Source organism: Ostrea edulis, chromosome 8, assembly GCF_947568905.1.
Source record: "Ostrea edulis chromosome 8, xbOstEdul1.1, whole genome shotgun sequence".
Lineage (NCBI taxonomy): Eukaryota > Metazoa > Mollusca > Bivalvia > Ostreida > Ostreidae > Ostrea > Ostrea edulis.
The window spans coordinates 66,770,296-66,785,683 of record NC_079171.1 but is presented as its reverse complement, the minus strand read 5'-3'; the positions used below and the strand labels follow the sequence as shown (position 1 = coordinate 66,785,683).

Here is a 15,388-nt window from a genome sequence, read left to right as displayed (position 1 = left end):
GAGTGACAAAACAATAAGATTTCATAAAACTCACTACAACAATAAGAAGAAAAAAGAAAATAAATGGGTGAGGGAAAATGCTAATTGTTCGTTTTTGAGTTTTAATCAACTGTATTTGTTGTTTTAGTATATTGTTTTGTTTTTTTCTTCAATATATTGGGGAGTCTATTTTTATGACAACTACACGGTCCTTGTTAGAACATAATGTTGGTTTTTATTGATCTGATTAGAAATCAAAAGTATGATGCTCAAGTATTTCATTAATTTGTCTAAAAGTACAAATAAAAGGCACCCACGTTGTGAAATTCGTACAGCGTGATTTGGCTACGGAGACAGGAACTAACCACTGTGACTTCATTTAGCTAGACCACTTTAGGAAACCGATATTTCTAATATATACAACACACGCCGATTAATTTTGCTCTGTAAACGCACTGTTCTTAAACAACAGACCAAATATGTTCATTCTAATAAGAAAGAACAACCGGAACACGGTATATAAATCTGAAGAAAAGGCCCACACATTGTAAACTTTGTAGTGTATGATTTGGCCACAGAGGCAGGGACTAACCATTGTGATTTAATTGAGGTAGACCACTTTACAAAACGAGTAGTTCAAATATATACAACACGCGTCAATCAATCTTTCTCTGTAAACGCACTGTTTTTAAAAGCAGACTAAATCCATTCATTCTAGTAAAAAAAAAAGAACAACCGGAGCTAGATATATAAATCAGAAGAGTATACTGTCACCCAATTGTAACTACATGCTTAGTGTAAGCACTTCTGTATGAAGTGTTCTTTGAGTGTCTACGTCATTGTGAATTATTCAATTCTTCTTTTGCAGTCATGGCTAATTGAAGGGAAAAGAGCCAATGCACTAGATTTGTTAATTCAATCAATCAACATATATGTTTGAATATATATTTGTATTTATAGATATATATGTATCTTGGTGACATGTGGAATTCAGGTGATGCTGGATAGGACGCTGAATCAGGACGGTATGAGAGGTCAAGGCCAAGGTATACGAGACAACACGCTGACCCCAAACAGACTCAGACCTATGTTTGAGTCCCGCAGTGCTCGTCCAGTAAGTGATCATTTTTTGACAAGGTATTTTTTTCTTGTTTTTTTTTTACAAAACAACTTTTAACAATCACAATGTCTGCATATTATGTGTAAAGCTAGTGTAAAGTTTATACATGCAAACTTTAAATTTAGAATACAGTTAATGTATACTTAGTGTACAGCTAGTGTGAAGTTTATACATAGAGACTGTAAAGTTATGATATAGTCAACACATGGTTGGCGTATAGTTAGTGTAAAGTTAATACATGTTAAATATATAGTTAGTGTAAAATTAGTGTATAATTAGTGTTAAGTTAGTATATATTGAATGCATGGTTAGTGTAAATTAGTACATTATATTAAATGCATAGTTAATGTAAAGTTAGTGAACTGTTATTGTAAAGTTAATATATAGTTAGTGTAAATTTAATGTATAATTAATGCAAAGGTAGTTAGAAGTTAGTTTGAAGTTAATGCATAGTTAGTGTAGACTTAGTGTATAGTTAGTTTGAAGTTAATTTATATTCAAAATATAGTTAATGAAAAGTTTCTCTATCCTTTGTGTAAAGCTAGTGAGTGGTGCACATAATAATTAGAATGTTTCCTTAGCACCATAAGGCATGCAAATACTGTGACCTATCTGTTGATTTTCCTTTATAGATCAAGGGCAAAAGAAGTGGTTTTCCTTCACTCCAAGCTCACATGACCTACCTGCACTTAGTCCATACCATTCATATTCTACCTCAGAAGAGCTCAGTCAGTGCACCGTCATTGATTTCCCAGCATTCCTTCCTGTCGGTATCTTTACTGTGCGATGTGCACCTACCCAATATTTGGTCCTTACAGCTGAGTTATGATGGACCAATCACACCGAGTGATGACTCAGCACTCCTATTACACAGACTAGGACTGGATTGTGGGATTTCAAGCCATGGATTACATTGTACTGATACACAGGGGAAGGTAAGTGATTGTGGGATATGTAGTAGACAACAGACACGCGGGGTACCAAAACTAGTGTTAGATATAGGTGATTGTGGGATATCTAACTTAGGGATGGCTACCAAGCATTGTGGGATATCTAACTTAGGGATGGCTACCAAGGATTGTGGGATATCTAACTTAGGGATGAACACCAAGGATTGTGGGATATCTAACTTAGGGAGAGACACCAAGGATTGTGGGATATCTATCTTGGGGAGGAACACCGAGGGTTGTGGGATATCTAACTTAGGGAGGGACACCAAGGATTGTGGGATATTTAACTTAGGGAGGAACACCAAGGATTGTGGGATGTCTAACTTAGGGAGGGACACCAAGGATTGTGGGATATCTAACTTAGGGAGGGACACCAAGGATTGTGGGGGATGTAGCACTGAGTTCTAGGTTAGGTATGTAAAATTGCGGAATGCTTAGCTTTGAGTTATATACAAGGGGATTGTGGGATATCTAACTAGTGACTGAACATCAAGAATTGTGGGAGATTTAGCAATGGCCTCTAGGTTAGATAAAGAGTTGTATCGGATGCTTAGTTTTGAGTTAGATATAGGGTATTATGGGGTACTTAGTTTTGAGTTAGATATAGGGTATTATGGGATGCTTAGTTTTGAGTGTAAAGTTCACATGTTTATAAGCAACGCTTTATAACACACATCACGCATATCAAGTACTGTATGCAAGGGAAAGTAACATTGAAATTGTCCAACCCTCACAAAAAGTCATTGCCACCATGATTTCCCCCAAGTCAGATATGATTTTCGCGGGTTTACAAATGAGAATCATCTCGCGTTTGTACTTTGTCCAAAACATCAGGTTGTTTTTTCGTGTACCCTTCATAATCAACTTCCTTTAGAATGCCAATTTCTCATCATGATGAATGTTTAGCTAATGAATTCAATTCCTAGCTGAGAGATAATTACAACTGATCTTTGACATTAACAAACGAATGAAAACCCAGGTTTTGACATTTTCAGGGAGTAACCAGGTGGTGGGAATCGTGTTTTCTTTCTTTGAAAATGTGGCTTTAAAATAATAAAATGATTCAGTCGTTGACAAGCCTTTATTAAATATACCATGCTAAATATTTGACATTTTTTAAATTAGATTTTGATTGAATATAATGAGTATAAAAACAAAATGATATTAAATACAATAAAAATAAGTAAACATGAGCTAATTATAAAACCAATACTATAATAGAACAATCAATAAGGATAGTGATTATAACTACAATAGGAAATATTAAAACATGCAACAATCATAATAGAAACAATATAATAGTAAAAATCAATAATAATCATAATAATACGAATACTAAATGGAAAATAAAAATGCAACAATATTAATAATAGCGTATATGTTAATAGCAATAATAATAATAATAATAATAATAATAATAATAATAATAATAATAAATGCAATAAAAATACTCAAACATGCAATAATCTTAATAGAAACAACATAGTATAACAATCAATGATAATAATGATTATAATGAAAATAACAGCAATGGGAAAAAACAACATGCAATGATGATAATAATAACCTTGGTAATAAGGGTAGTGATAATATTAGTAATGATAAAGATAACAGTGATAATACTACATCCATATAACAACAATGGTAATAGAAGTACAATGTAGTAGAAGTAGTTGTAATAGTAGTAATACTAATACTAATAGTAGTAGTAGTAGTAGTATTGATAGTAGTAGTAGTTGTAACTGTAGTAGTAGTAGTAATAATAGTAGTCGTACTTGCAGTAGTAGTAGTAGTAATAATGATACTTTCAAGAAGAAAAGTGAAATATCATCTGTGATCCATATTGCTCAACTGAACTATTTTTATGTGAAACATTAATTCTCGATATTGATCTAAGTCATGTAACCCCCACTATAATCCCAGTTGAAATGATTTGGGTGCTATTGAATTTGCCGTGCAATAGGATGTTTGCATATTTATTTATTTATTTTGGAAAAGTAGCCTTCTGGTTATTAAAAATACATGTTTTAGCGAACTTTCCTATAAACTTACATTTAAAACTTCAAACCATTCTTTTGAATACAGAAACCTGGGGATAAAAAACTTTGAATCTACATACTACACGGTTATATATCTAATCAGAAACTTGTGTATTAGATATCATTTCTTTAACGAGGAGTAATACATTTTCACAGTGGCTGACATCCTTTTAAAACATGAATATGAAACTATATATATCAGAAGCACATACATAAATGTACATACAGCAGAAAAAACACAAAGTTGCATATATTATTACATGTAAATAATAAAAACAAGGGAGGACAACAAACAGTGAGTATACAGACAGGTCTTTTTTAAACAAACTACATGTAAAATCTATTCTTAGATCAATGAGAGATATTTGCTTAGGTTGTCATCTTAAGAATTCCAACACAAAAACCCAAAGCCAAACGTTCACAAAAGCAATAGCTTTGTTAGTATATTGAGCATATTTCTTTTACAGAATGATAGTATAATAACAAAGTCATCTCCCATCTTCAATGAATGTTTCTTTCTTCTTTTTTTTTGCTAGTTATGGAGACAATACGATGTTCATCCATACCAACGACAGAAGTCTGCATAAATACATATAGCTCAACACAAATACGCATAAAATGAAATCAATATATCCAGTGAAAAATATGTGCAAATTGTATAACAGCATAAACATGTGTCGACAGATTGTACAATTATGTCTTAATACAAGTATTTACAGTAAACAAATCAAACGTTTATATCGTGTCAGAAAAGGTACATCAATGAATTGTAAAAATCAAATGTTTTTTTTTTTTCAACGAAAACTTCTGGTTTTCAATAAATTTCCAAATCAAAACCCTACATTCGGTGTGTGAATAAGTACGTGTTTCTGATTAGAAAAATACCCAGACATAAAAGTGTGCTGTTGACTACCCAAGACACAAGAAGTACAAAATCAAACAAACATGTGATAATGATATAGAATTTCCATAAAGCATGCTGAATTGTTCAATATATGTCTGTCATTTATGTAGCCTTTACAAAACGCTGATTTTCATTTTTGTATACCAAGACTTAGCTGGTTCTTTCTACACTACGTCTTGGCTGGTTCTCTGTTTACAAAGTCTAAGCTGGTTCTCTGCATACCATGTCTTTTGCTGGATATCTTCATAACATTCGCTAGATGGTTCTCTTTATACCCGGTCATTAGGATGTCATCTCTAAAATGAATCATTGGTAGATATCTAAGTTTCAAGTTTTGTGTGGTTTTCTATATGCCGAAGAACTCGGTAAATAGTCAAGAAATCATATTTTAATTCTTACACATATAACTCAATGCAAAGAGGAAGAATAAACTCTTTATCACAAGTCAAAAGCGAATGGCATTTACCTGTGATCACTCAAAAATGGTGTCAGAATCATCGCTATGATTGACGTCAACGTCGATCTTAATTGCGTCATAATGACTTTCATGTGATTTGTCCGATGCTGTCTCTTCCACTGTCTCAGATTCTAAGAGCAGTTGTTCAAAATTTTGCAGTTCTGCAAAACAAACATTGAGTCCTGTATCAGCAGACATGGCTGTTGTTTCTTCCCTGTGCTTTTCCTCCGGTGCATTCATGACGATCTCTGTAGACGTCCTCAATCGTTCGTATTCTTTGCTTGAGGAATACCCGATGTCTAATATAGATTCTTCCATATATTCAACTTCTGACAAACTATCTTGGAAGTTGTTCAGATCTGCCAAACAAATATTGAAACCAGCATCTTCACCTTGAATGGAATATTCATTGGCGGTCTCAATGTTGGGAATGTTAACCATGGTGTCGGTGACATTTTGCAATGTTTCGTATGTTTCAATGTCGGTTTTCTCGTCTTGCAGTGTGTGTGTTCCAGAATCTAATTCAATTGGCTCTAGGTAGTCTGATGAATCAGATACCTTTTCTGTGTTTTCAATGTCAAAATTTATCTCTGCAATGCATAGTCCGGTAGAGAACGCGATTGACATGTTATCTTCCTTGTTGTCTCTGTCCGCCATTGGCTGTGTATTGTTTGGTGATACATTGAGTGCTTCGATGTTTTGAACATCAAAGTTCACCTCAGCAATACAAAGTCCAGCGATGTCAATGATTTGTTTTTCGTTTGAACCGTTTTCTTTGCCATATTGCTCTGATTCTGAGTCTCCCTCGTTATCTTCAACATCAAAATTTACTTCTGCAAGGCAAAACTCAGTTGTTAAACTGGTTTGCTTTTCGCTTGAATTATCTCCCATGTTTTTGTGTGGCATTGGTTTTAAGTAGTCTGATGAATTCGACTCGCCGCCGCTGTTTCCTACATCAAAATTCACCTCTGCAATGCAAACTCCTTTTGTAGGTGCCACATTGTTTTCTTCTGCTTTGCTTTTTATATTCGAACTAGAAAACAACTCGTTAGGTGCATCGTTGGTGGTTTTAGTTGTTCCGGCATCCGATAATGTTTCATTCTTGAAACTGGGTTTCTCTTTCTCAGTATAGTTGGCATTGATGGCATCATCTACTTCTTGTATTTCTAATTCTAAAAAGCTAAATTCCGAAAGGGCGATGGATTCTTTTGCCTCTTCTCGTTTATAATTTGGCAATGTTTTTGGTATTTTGAATGGGCTGATACCGGGTAAAACATCAGTGATAGGTTCTCTCTTCACATCGGATAGCAATTGCGATATGAACTCCGCATCTTCGGCTTCTTCTTGTCTTTGCTTAATCCGCTCCAGTTCTATCCAATTACCATTAATGCCGTCATCATCATAATCGTTAAGTCCGGATTTTCTTCTACGGCGCATTCTTCTTCGGGATAGACGCCGTTCTGTGGATTGGGAGTGATCATTATGGATCAGTGCTCTTGTTTTGCCGCTTAGCGAGTAAACATCAGGCGGGTTATTGAGAAGAGAATACTGCGAATGTTTCTCTGAAGTAGTTCTGTCAAGGAAGGGTTTCTCTGCGAAAATTCCTTGCAGACTGTCATATGCTCTTGCTGTACCATGCGCTCCATCTACTTCTGGTAAGCTGTTTGGGGGATGATTGGCAGCTTGGTCCAAGCAATATCTACAAAAACAGCCTTCTTTGGGAGTTTCGTATGGAGCAACATATTGGTATTCTGTTTCTGCTAATGTTGCAGATCTTCGAAGAGGAGGTTCATATGGATCGTTCACAATCGGGGTCAATTCATAGTGATCCTCTGCAATAGATTGGTATCTGGTTGACCTTTGTCGAAGCCTTCGTCGAACCATACGCTGTAACTCTCGATGCAACAACATGCAAGTTATATTTAACAGTTCACGCTGGATCCGTGCTTCTATCTGTTTGATCTCGACATCTAGCCTTTTCGTCATCCTGCGTTAAACAATGTTGTCATTCATTCATTACTATTTTGTATTTACTATTTTATTAAATACAATATTCATTTAATCATCAGATGAAATAATCTTACCGGTTTATTCTGACGGCGATAGCGATGACAATTGCCAACATAAGATATATTCCAACCACAACTGAAAAATAGATATACCGTTACATGTGCATCCTTATCTGACTAATGAAAAGGTGAATATAATAAACAGTGATGAATCCCGTAACTCTCAAAAGGAATACAAAGTTGTGTAAACACGAATCCCTGAACACAAAAGCGGTGAATGCATGTGGCTGGGAGGAACATGCATCCCCTGTTGACCACCTAAACGCGTCATGAGCCATATATGCAAGGTGAAGATAATGAACAGTGATCAATCTCATAACTCCTATAAGCCTTAATTTTGAAATTAATTTCTAAATCTTATCCTAGGAATTAAATATACATCCGTATTTTCAAGTTATTAATTAAGTATTTAGCTGCAGGGCTGTAGATACCCTTTAGGACCAACAGTTCACAATTTTTATTAAATATAATATCCATTTAATCATCAGATGAAATAAACCCTTGGGGATCAACAGTCCACCAGCAGAGACCTCGACCTAGGGGTCGTAATGTAAAACATACAATATTTGGAATAGAGGTATGGATGTAAATGGACATATCAATAGCTAAAACTTCGCCCCTATATCTATTTTGAGACTTTGATCAAGGGGTCATAATGTAAAACATACGGTACCGATGTTGATTCACCAGATGTGCATTTCGACAAATGATGTTTCTTCAGTGATGCTCAAGCCAACCTTTTTGGAAATTCGAAGTAACAAGCTAAAAGGAAAACTAGAGTGCCGAAACCTGGAGCCAAAATCGTCCAAAGATAAAGCTATGTATAAGCGAGATAATCCTTAAATTAGAAATTAATTTCTAATTTTTAACCCAGTAATTAAATATGCATCCGTATTTCCAAGCTAGTAACGAAGTACTTAGCTACTGCGCTGTAGAGACCCTTGGGGATCAACAGTCCACCAGCAGAGGCCTCGACCCAGGGGTCGTAATGTAAAACATACAATACTTCGAATAGAGGTATGGATGGAAATTGACATATTGATAGCTAAAACTTCACCCCTATATCTAACTTTTAAATTGAAGGCCACAAGAATAGCCTTATCCTGCTCTTAGAGAAACTGTTGAATAATTTCTTTCTTGTGATAATTCGAAGATATTTCAGGTAACAAAGAACCCTCATTAAATAACCAAAGAATATGTATACATTGTAATTGGGGAAACTTAAACATATGTTCAATATATGTGTTCAATATTGAATTCAATGTACCTCTGAGTAGAACGAACGCTGGGTTTAGCAAAGCAATGTTGACAAGATCTACATATTTTTTGTTCTATTTTCATTGCAAATACAGCTGTTTTTGATGTCAAAAATTTAACCTTATCGTGAACAGTGATAATGTGAAATATTGAATAGTCATACATTTTGTTACTGTGAACGATGAAGATAGCCAACAGTGATCAATCACATGACTTCTATAAGCAATGCAAAGAGTAGTTGGATAAAGACGGACCATTAGGTATACCAGTGGTGGGATCAGGTTCCCAAGAGGAGTCAGCATCCCCTGTCTCCCGACCACATCCGCCGTGAGTCTTATGTCTTGATCAGGTAAACGGAGTTATCCATAGTAAAAATCAGTGTGCCATAAACGGCCTAACAATCGGCATTAAAGACGTGATGCAGCATTTCACCCAATGATAGGTTGTATTAGCAATAGTTGGGAACAGTTGTATGATTCAAAATTCAAAGTTCGGTGAATGTTACCCTGAAATTTGATTTATACTCTTTCCGCAGATGTTGAGACGGTACATTTCAAGTTATCCCTACATAGCAGTGAATATATCCATGAGGCGGGGAAAAAACCCATCGAAAATTGGCGGCAGTCTTGCTAGATCTAACAACCGGTTTCTAAAATATTTTTTTCGTAAAGTCTAGGAATCCAGCATAAGTACGATAACTCATATTTATTTATTTTTTTCAATTTTCTGGGATATTCAATGTATTTGAATATGGAGTATGTCTGTGTAAAATCCTATCTTGGATTTCAAGTAGCATTACTAATGTGGAATTTGATTGATTCATTGATTGAATAATGTTAAATGTCCCTCTCGACAATATCTCACTCATATTGTACTGTATTAGTTTTACATTACTACAGTTGTGTTTTCACCATCCACGTCTCATAGCTGTGTATCAATATCCCGTATCACCTGCATATGGTGTGCATGTCCTTTAATTGATCCGAAAATGAGAGCATGTTGTGCGTATGATCAGTTTCTAAATTGAGGTAAGCTACTAACAATGAAGTTAACTTGTTACTTGATGTTTCAATAGTTTTGTTTAAATTCAGCGTTTTCATAGTCGCACTATGGTTTAATTAGTAAACACAAGTACACACTGAAGGTTGTCAAATGATATTTGTTATATGTGAATTGTTCGGTAATCTCTGTATACTGAATTCATTTCTACACATTCTGCCTTTAACCTGAACAAGATGTATAGTTTAAGGCGGGTTCAACCTGTGACAGGGTAATTCATCTCTCATTTAGACACCAGGCTTTATCTCCGGCGTGTACGTGTCTACCCTTCATTTATTTTCTTAAGTTGACCACTGTTCGTTATATTCATTTTTTCGTATTCAAACTGATTGTAAATATTGTAAGGTGAGCTCAGAGTCCCTGTAACAAAGTATCTATACAACTTTTAAAGATGTATTAAAATTGAAGATTGATTAGATTTAGTGATTTACTGAGTATTTCCTTGTTCCATTGAACGCCCGGTTCTTGATGTTCTGGGGTAATGCAATCTGGAATGTCAAGACAAAATCAACTGTGAGCAGTAAGCGCCTGTCTCTATGCTAACTCAAGTTTCATGAAATTACATTCAACTGTGTCAACTGAAATTGTTCTTTTTTAAAAAGTTTACACCATATGACATTGATCTATATATAAAAGAAAAGCATGTATTTGTGACAGAATAACACATCAAGTAAAATATTGAAAGACGCATGTTTTACATTTACTGCAAAATGGTGTCATCAATGGGAACATTAGTGCACTACAACATATGAATTGTTTTAACTGAAAAAATAAATTCGGGCTTTGAAATGTTTTAAAGAACATGATTATTTGGTAAAACCTACCATCTTTATTGCCGTCAAATATTGAGATGGAGCCTGCAAATAATTCAATAAAGTATACACAATATAACCCAATCGACCTTCCTTTTTATGCTATATTATGTCAGGTATAATAATGACAGTTACAAAATAATAATGGTAGCGATTTCAAGCGGAAGTGCATTCAATTTATGTGAGAATTCACCCCCGCGAGCAAAAAAAAAATGGTTTGTTGACAATCAAGGTCTAATAATACGGATCAGGGGAGTCAAGAACCGAATCTTAAATGTACTTTCTACTGTCAATACATAGTGAAATACTTACGTGAAAGAAACCAACACATGTAAAAATCAACGTGATATAAATACTGATGTCATAGTGGGAAGCTCCTGTACACATGGAAAGGGATACATTGACTACAGGAATACATTTATATTGGAAACATACAAGCTAAGGTACCTTACAATCATGCATGCCTTCATATTAATCTAGATTATTACACAAACGTAAATTTACATACACATCCATGGTGTATAGGTGCCCCTTTGAAGAAGCTGCTCGTGTTTACGAACTATTTTCTTCTTGTCCCGAATTCCACATGTACGTCCATTTTGCAGATTTCTTTTTGTTATTGCGTCATTTATAGTTGTTCTAATCCAGCTGAAATCGTAAAGGTTTTAATACAGAAAATTTGATGCCAACGGTAAAAGTTGTTTGTGAAAGATACAGAAATGCAAAGTGAAGATAACGAACAGTGATCAATCTCATAACTCCTACAAGCAATACAAAATAGATAGTTGGGCAAACACGGACCCCTGGACACACCAGAGGTGGGATCAGGTGCCTAGGAGGAGTAAGCATCCCCTGTTGACCGGTCACACCCGCCGTGAGACCCATATCCTGCTCAGGTAAACGGAGTTATCCGCAGTCAAATCAGTGTGCCAAGAACGGCTTAACAATCGGTATGAAACACGTCAGACAGCATTTGACCCAAATGCGAGGTTGTATTGACGAACTAGATTGTTATAACGACCATAGAATTTGCGAAATGCTGACTTCAATCGAGACTGTTGAAATCCCTGTACCATCAACTTCTTTGTCAGTAGCTTACCTCGATTTAAAAACTGACTATACCCATAACAAGCTCTTGCATATCGAATCAGTTGAGATATATAAACACCATATGCAGGTGATAATGGAATATTGCTACATAAATGTGGGAAGTTGACGATGGAGAAGCTGAAATGATCTCGTTTGTCATACAGTTGAGTTGTCAGTTTGCCGTTAATGTCTACTTTCAATAAAATATCTAAGTATGAAGCAGAAGTGGACGACTCTGTGGTGTCCTTTATTTCGAGCTCATAGGGATATATCAAATATCAGAAATGAATTCCCAATTGATAATGAGTCCCCATAATAAGATGTGTTTTTCACGAATCACATTGTTTCTGTATCTACTTCTGTTTCCTATGAATTTCTTTTCGATGGTCATGTTAATTCAGTTTATAAATATTAATAGCCTACTTCAAATAGTCTCCGTAATATAGTTAACCACATCGTGCGTCTATCCTCATAACGTTTGTCTTACTTGCAGTAGGATCCACAACTTCTTTCGTTCTTCAGTTCAGATATATCCAATTCATCGATAGACGCACATGAGGAAGAATTCGCTGCAAACAAAACAAAATCAGTGTATCTTATGCGTTTTCATCTGATGCAAATTTAATGCTCGGAATTTTCAAAAAAAAAAATATTTTCATTTGAAAATTGATTGAAAGCAGTGTCTGTGCATTGTTAATGTCTTAAAGTATGTATTTCTGGTTCGTATTTACGTTTCCCTCTAAATGTATTTTGTTTAATGTCCTAATTGAGAGTTTTTGCACTATATTGAATCATCAACACATCCAAGTTGCTGTAAAATGCTGTAAAATTTGACTACACGTCGTAACAGTGATTTTATTTCCATTGAACCTGTTTAAGGTCATATCTAAAAGAACAGATATAGTCAGTATTAGTGTGACATGTTTATCAAAGAGCAACCATCACCTACATCAGATTGTTAGGTTTAGATCGACTCGACAACTTGACCTTGATTTCCTAATTGAAATTCAAAAGCCCTCATCACAAGGCTAGTGTGAATTGTTTCATTGTTAATAACAATACAAGTATTGATTGTACGATTAGTTAATTGTAAGAACTGGTAGGATTTGAACAATCTAAAGCCGATTGTTAATACTACCGACGTTATGGTGTAGAAGCAAAATGACACCCTGATTACAATTTATCATATTTCTGAATTATACTACATAACATACCTGTCACATTTACCCCACACGAAGGCACTATGCACCGATCCCAGACCACTTTTCTGTTCGTTGTCAAGCACCACGGTTCGTCAGAATCAAAATCTCTGCAATAATTCTCACGAGCCCCGGGGTAGGATCCGTAGCTGTGTCTGTGTGGATACTGTTTGTCCCACGCCTGGCACTCAAACCCTCGCTCTGTCACGTTTTGTGTTCCAAGATAACTAACTTCAGGGATTTTACAATCTGAAATTTACAGCAAAACCGATTCTTAGGATTCTTTACAACATCCAAGAATATCGTTATATGAATATTTTCTAAGATATTGGTGTTTCTCTCTTCCTCCATATCACATATTTACCTGCTGTTTGATATCAATGTGCGATGTCAATGTGAACATATAATTGGTATCTGTGTGGTGCCTGTCTGATTTTATCGTTACTAATTGTTTATCAGTATGTAAACATTTACATATATAAGTATCGTAGCATATTAATATTATAAATATAAACTTTGCGTTTTTATCGTTTTAGTTTATATAAACATTTATGTTAAAGTATAGATGCAGCTATACATCAAATCCAGGTATATTATAAGTATATGTATATGCAACTATACATAAAATTCATGTATGTTATTATGCGTATGTATTTTGTAAACTTCTCTTTTTATGACAAACATTTAGATGCAATGTCGCAGTTTGTATGCATGCAGGCCTGCTACATACTATTATATTTAATATATGTAAGGTTGTTGGATGTATGCGATTTGTGATTTTGCATCTATTCTGTATTTTCATTAATTAATTAAATCTCTATGTTTTGTAATTAAGTATACCACTTCTTATGGTTAATATTTTATCTGTCATACAATTTTAACATAAGTACTAACTCACCACTTATTACATTATGCATCTTCAGTTTTATACACATAATACATACTATCGAATAAGAATTATGGAGCCATGTCGTGCTATAAGCTGGATCTAGCTACAGAAACATGGTACAGGGTATGAGGTGTAGCACCTGATGACGACCTCAAAATTCTTGCCTAATGACGATCTCAAAATTGTTGTATGTCAAAATTTATAATTAATAACTAATAACTAGTAGCACTCTATTATCAAAATTTTCTTTGGCGACCCTACCCTAATTCTTTTCTGTATATATTTTAGTTAGTTCACATGTATATACATACCTACATTCCTATTACTATTACCTGTTACTAATATTACTAATTATGTAATAATTATGGTATATTGATTTCGGTGTATCTTGATTTATTTGGGCGAAGGACGGAGACTCGTGCGATTACTAATTATTACATTCTGTAATTTATTATAAATAAAAAATATTTTAATTATTTAATTTTAATTAACTTATCATATTTTTTTTAATTCTAATTTATTGAATAAATTAAATAAAAATTAGTATTAAATTTATGATATAAATAAAAAATATAATTAATTTTTTGCTTTTTATTTAGTTTTGTAAAATATAAGTTACTTCTTTATTTTATTATGATTTATGACATACGACCACATGTATGTGTCCGGCCATCAAAAGACAGTACCGCAGTCATCAGACGTGTTGGTACACGATGGTCCTTATTTATTTATATTTATTTATTTTTAAAACCATGGGACAGCCCATACGTCCCATACGGAGCATATGTATGTTACTACAACACACTTCAACTTCACTATGTTGGTGCATTTGGGAGGTGTTGGAGGGTGAGGCTGGATCGCAATGAGATGGATAGTATTATGGCAGATAATACAGTCACCAATCGGTTAACGATATATAGTTAACCAATCCTATGAATATCAAATAAACAAAGCATTACTTCCAAGGTGGTCCATCGAATAGCGACAGTTTCTCTACACTCTTGACAGTACTTTTAAACGAGTTGAGTCACTGTAATTTATACATATACTTTACATCTTAAAATTATTATTAAATTAAATAATAAAATTTGTTTTCCAATCTAAATATCATTATGTTAAATTACTTTACTATTAAATTTTAATTTATCACATGCCCTTATAATTCCATTGATAATTTATGCTTATTCAGTATTCAATGCATTCATTAACTTAACCTTCTGTTTTGCTTCTTATTGATTATATCGTAGTTAACCAATCCTACGAATATCAAACAAACAATGTGAACATACACATATTTACCTGCTGTTTAATATCAATGTGCGATGTCAATGTGAACATATAATTGGTATCTGTGTGGTGACTGTCTGATTTTATTGTTACTAATTGTGTGATGTCATTGCACATATACCATTAATACATATACGTTATTCGTTTGGTTTAATTGTTATTCACTGTGTGAGGTCCTCGTTCTTTTACAATAATTTACATTGTGCCGTCACAGTGCCCGTAAATACACTTACTAGTCTGTGTCATTTTAAGTCTAACGTTATTTATTATGTAGATTA

The 15,388-nt window shown here is 34.3% G+C and overlaps 3 protein-coding genes across 3 annotated transcripts in view; 1 reads left to right on the top strand and 2 right to left on the bottom strand.

The window, feature by feature from the left end:
* LOC125648676 (uncharacterized) overlaps nt 1-15,388 on the bottom strand; it is a 441,222-nt gene that overhangs the window by 67,310 nt on the left and 358,524 nt on the right. The gene's annotated exons all lie outside the window — the stretch shown is intronic.
* On the top strand, nt 871-4,521 carry LOC125663081 (alpha-mannosidase 2-like). Its single transcript, XM_056147764.1, has 3 exons — nt 871-1,093; nt 1,732-2,034; nt 4,462-4,521. The coding sequence occupies exons 1-3, from the start codon at nt 977-979 to the stop codon at nt 4,519-4,521; spliced, it is 480 nt and encodes a 159-aa protein (XP_056003739.1). The 5' UTR covers nt 871-976.
* On the bottom strand, nt 3,592-7,435 carry LOC130049769 (uncharacterized). Its single transcript, XM_056147763.1, has 2 exons — nt 5,459-7,435; nt 3,592-5,288 (listed from the first exon to the last, which is right to left on the bottom strand). The coding sequence occupies exon 1, from the start codon at nt 7,433-7,435 to the stop codon at nt 5,465-5,467; it is 1,971 nt and encodes a 656-aa protein (XP_056003738.1). The 3' UTR covers nt 3,592-5,288; nt 5,459-5,464.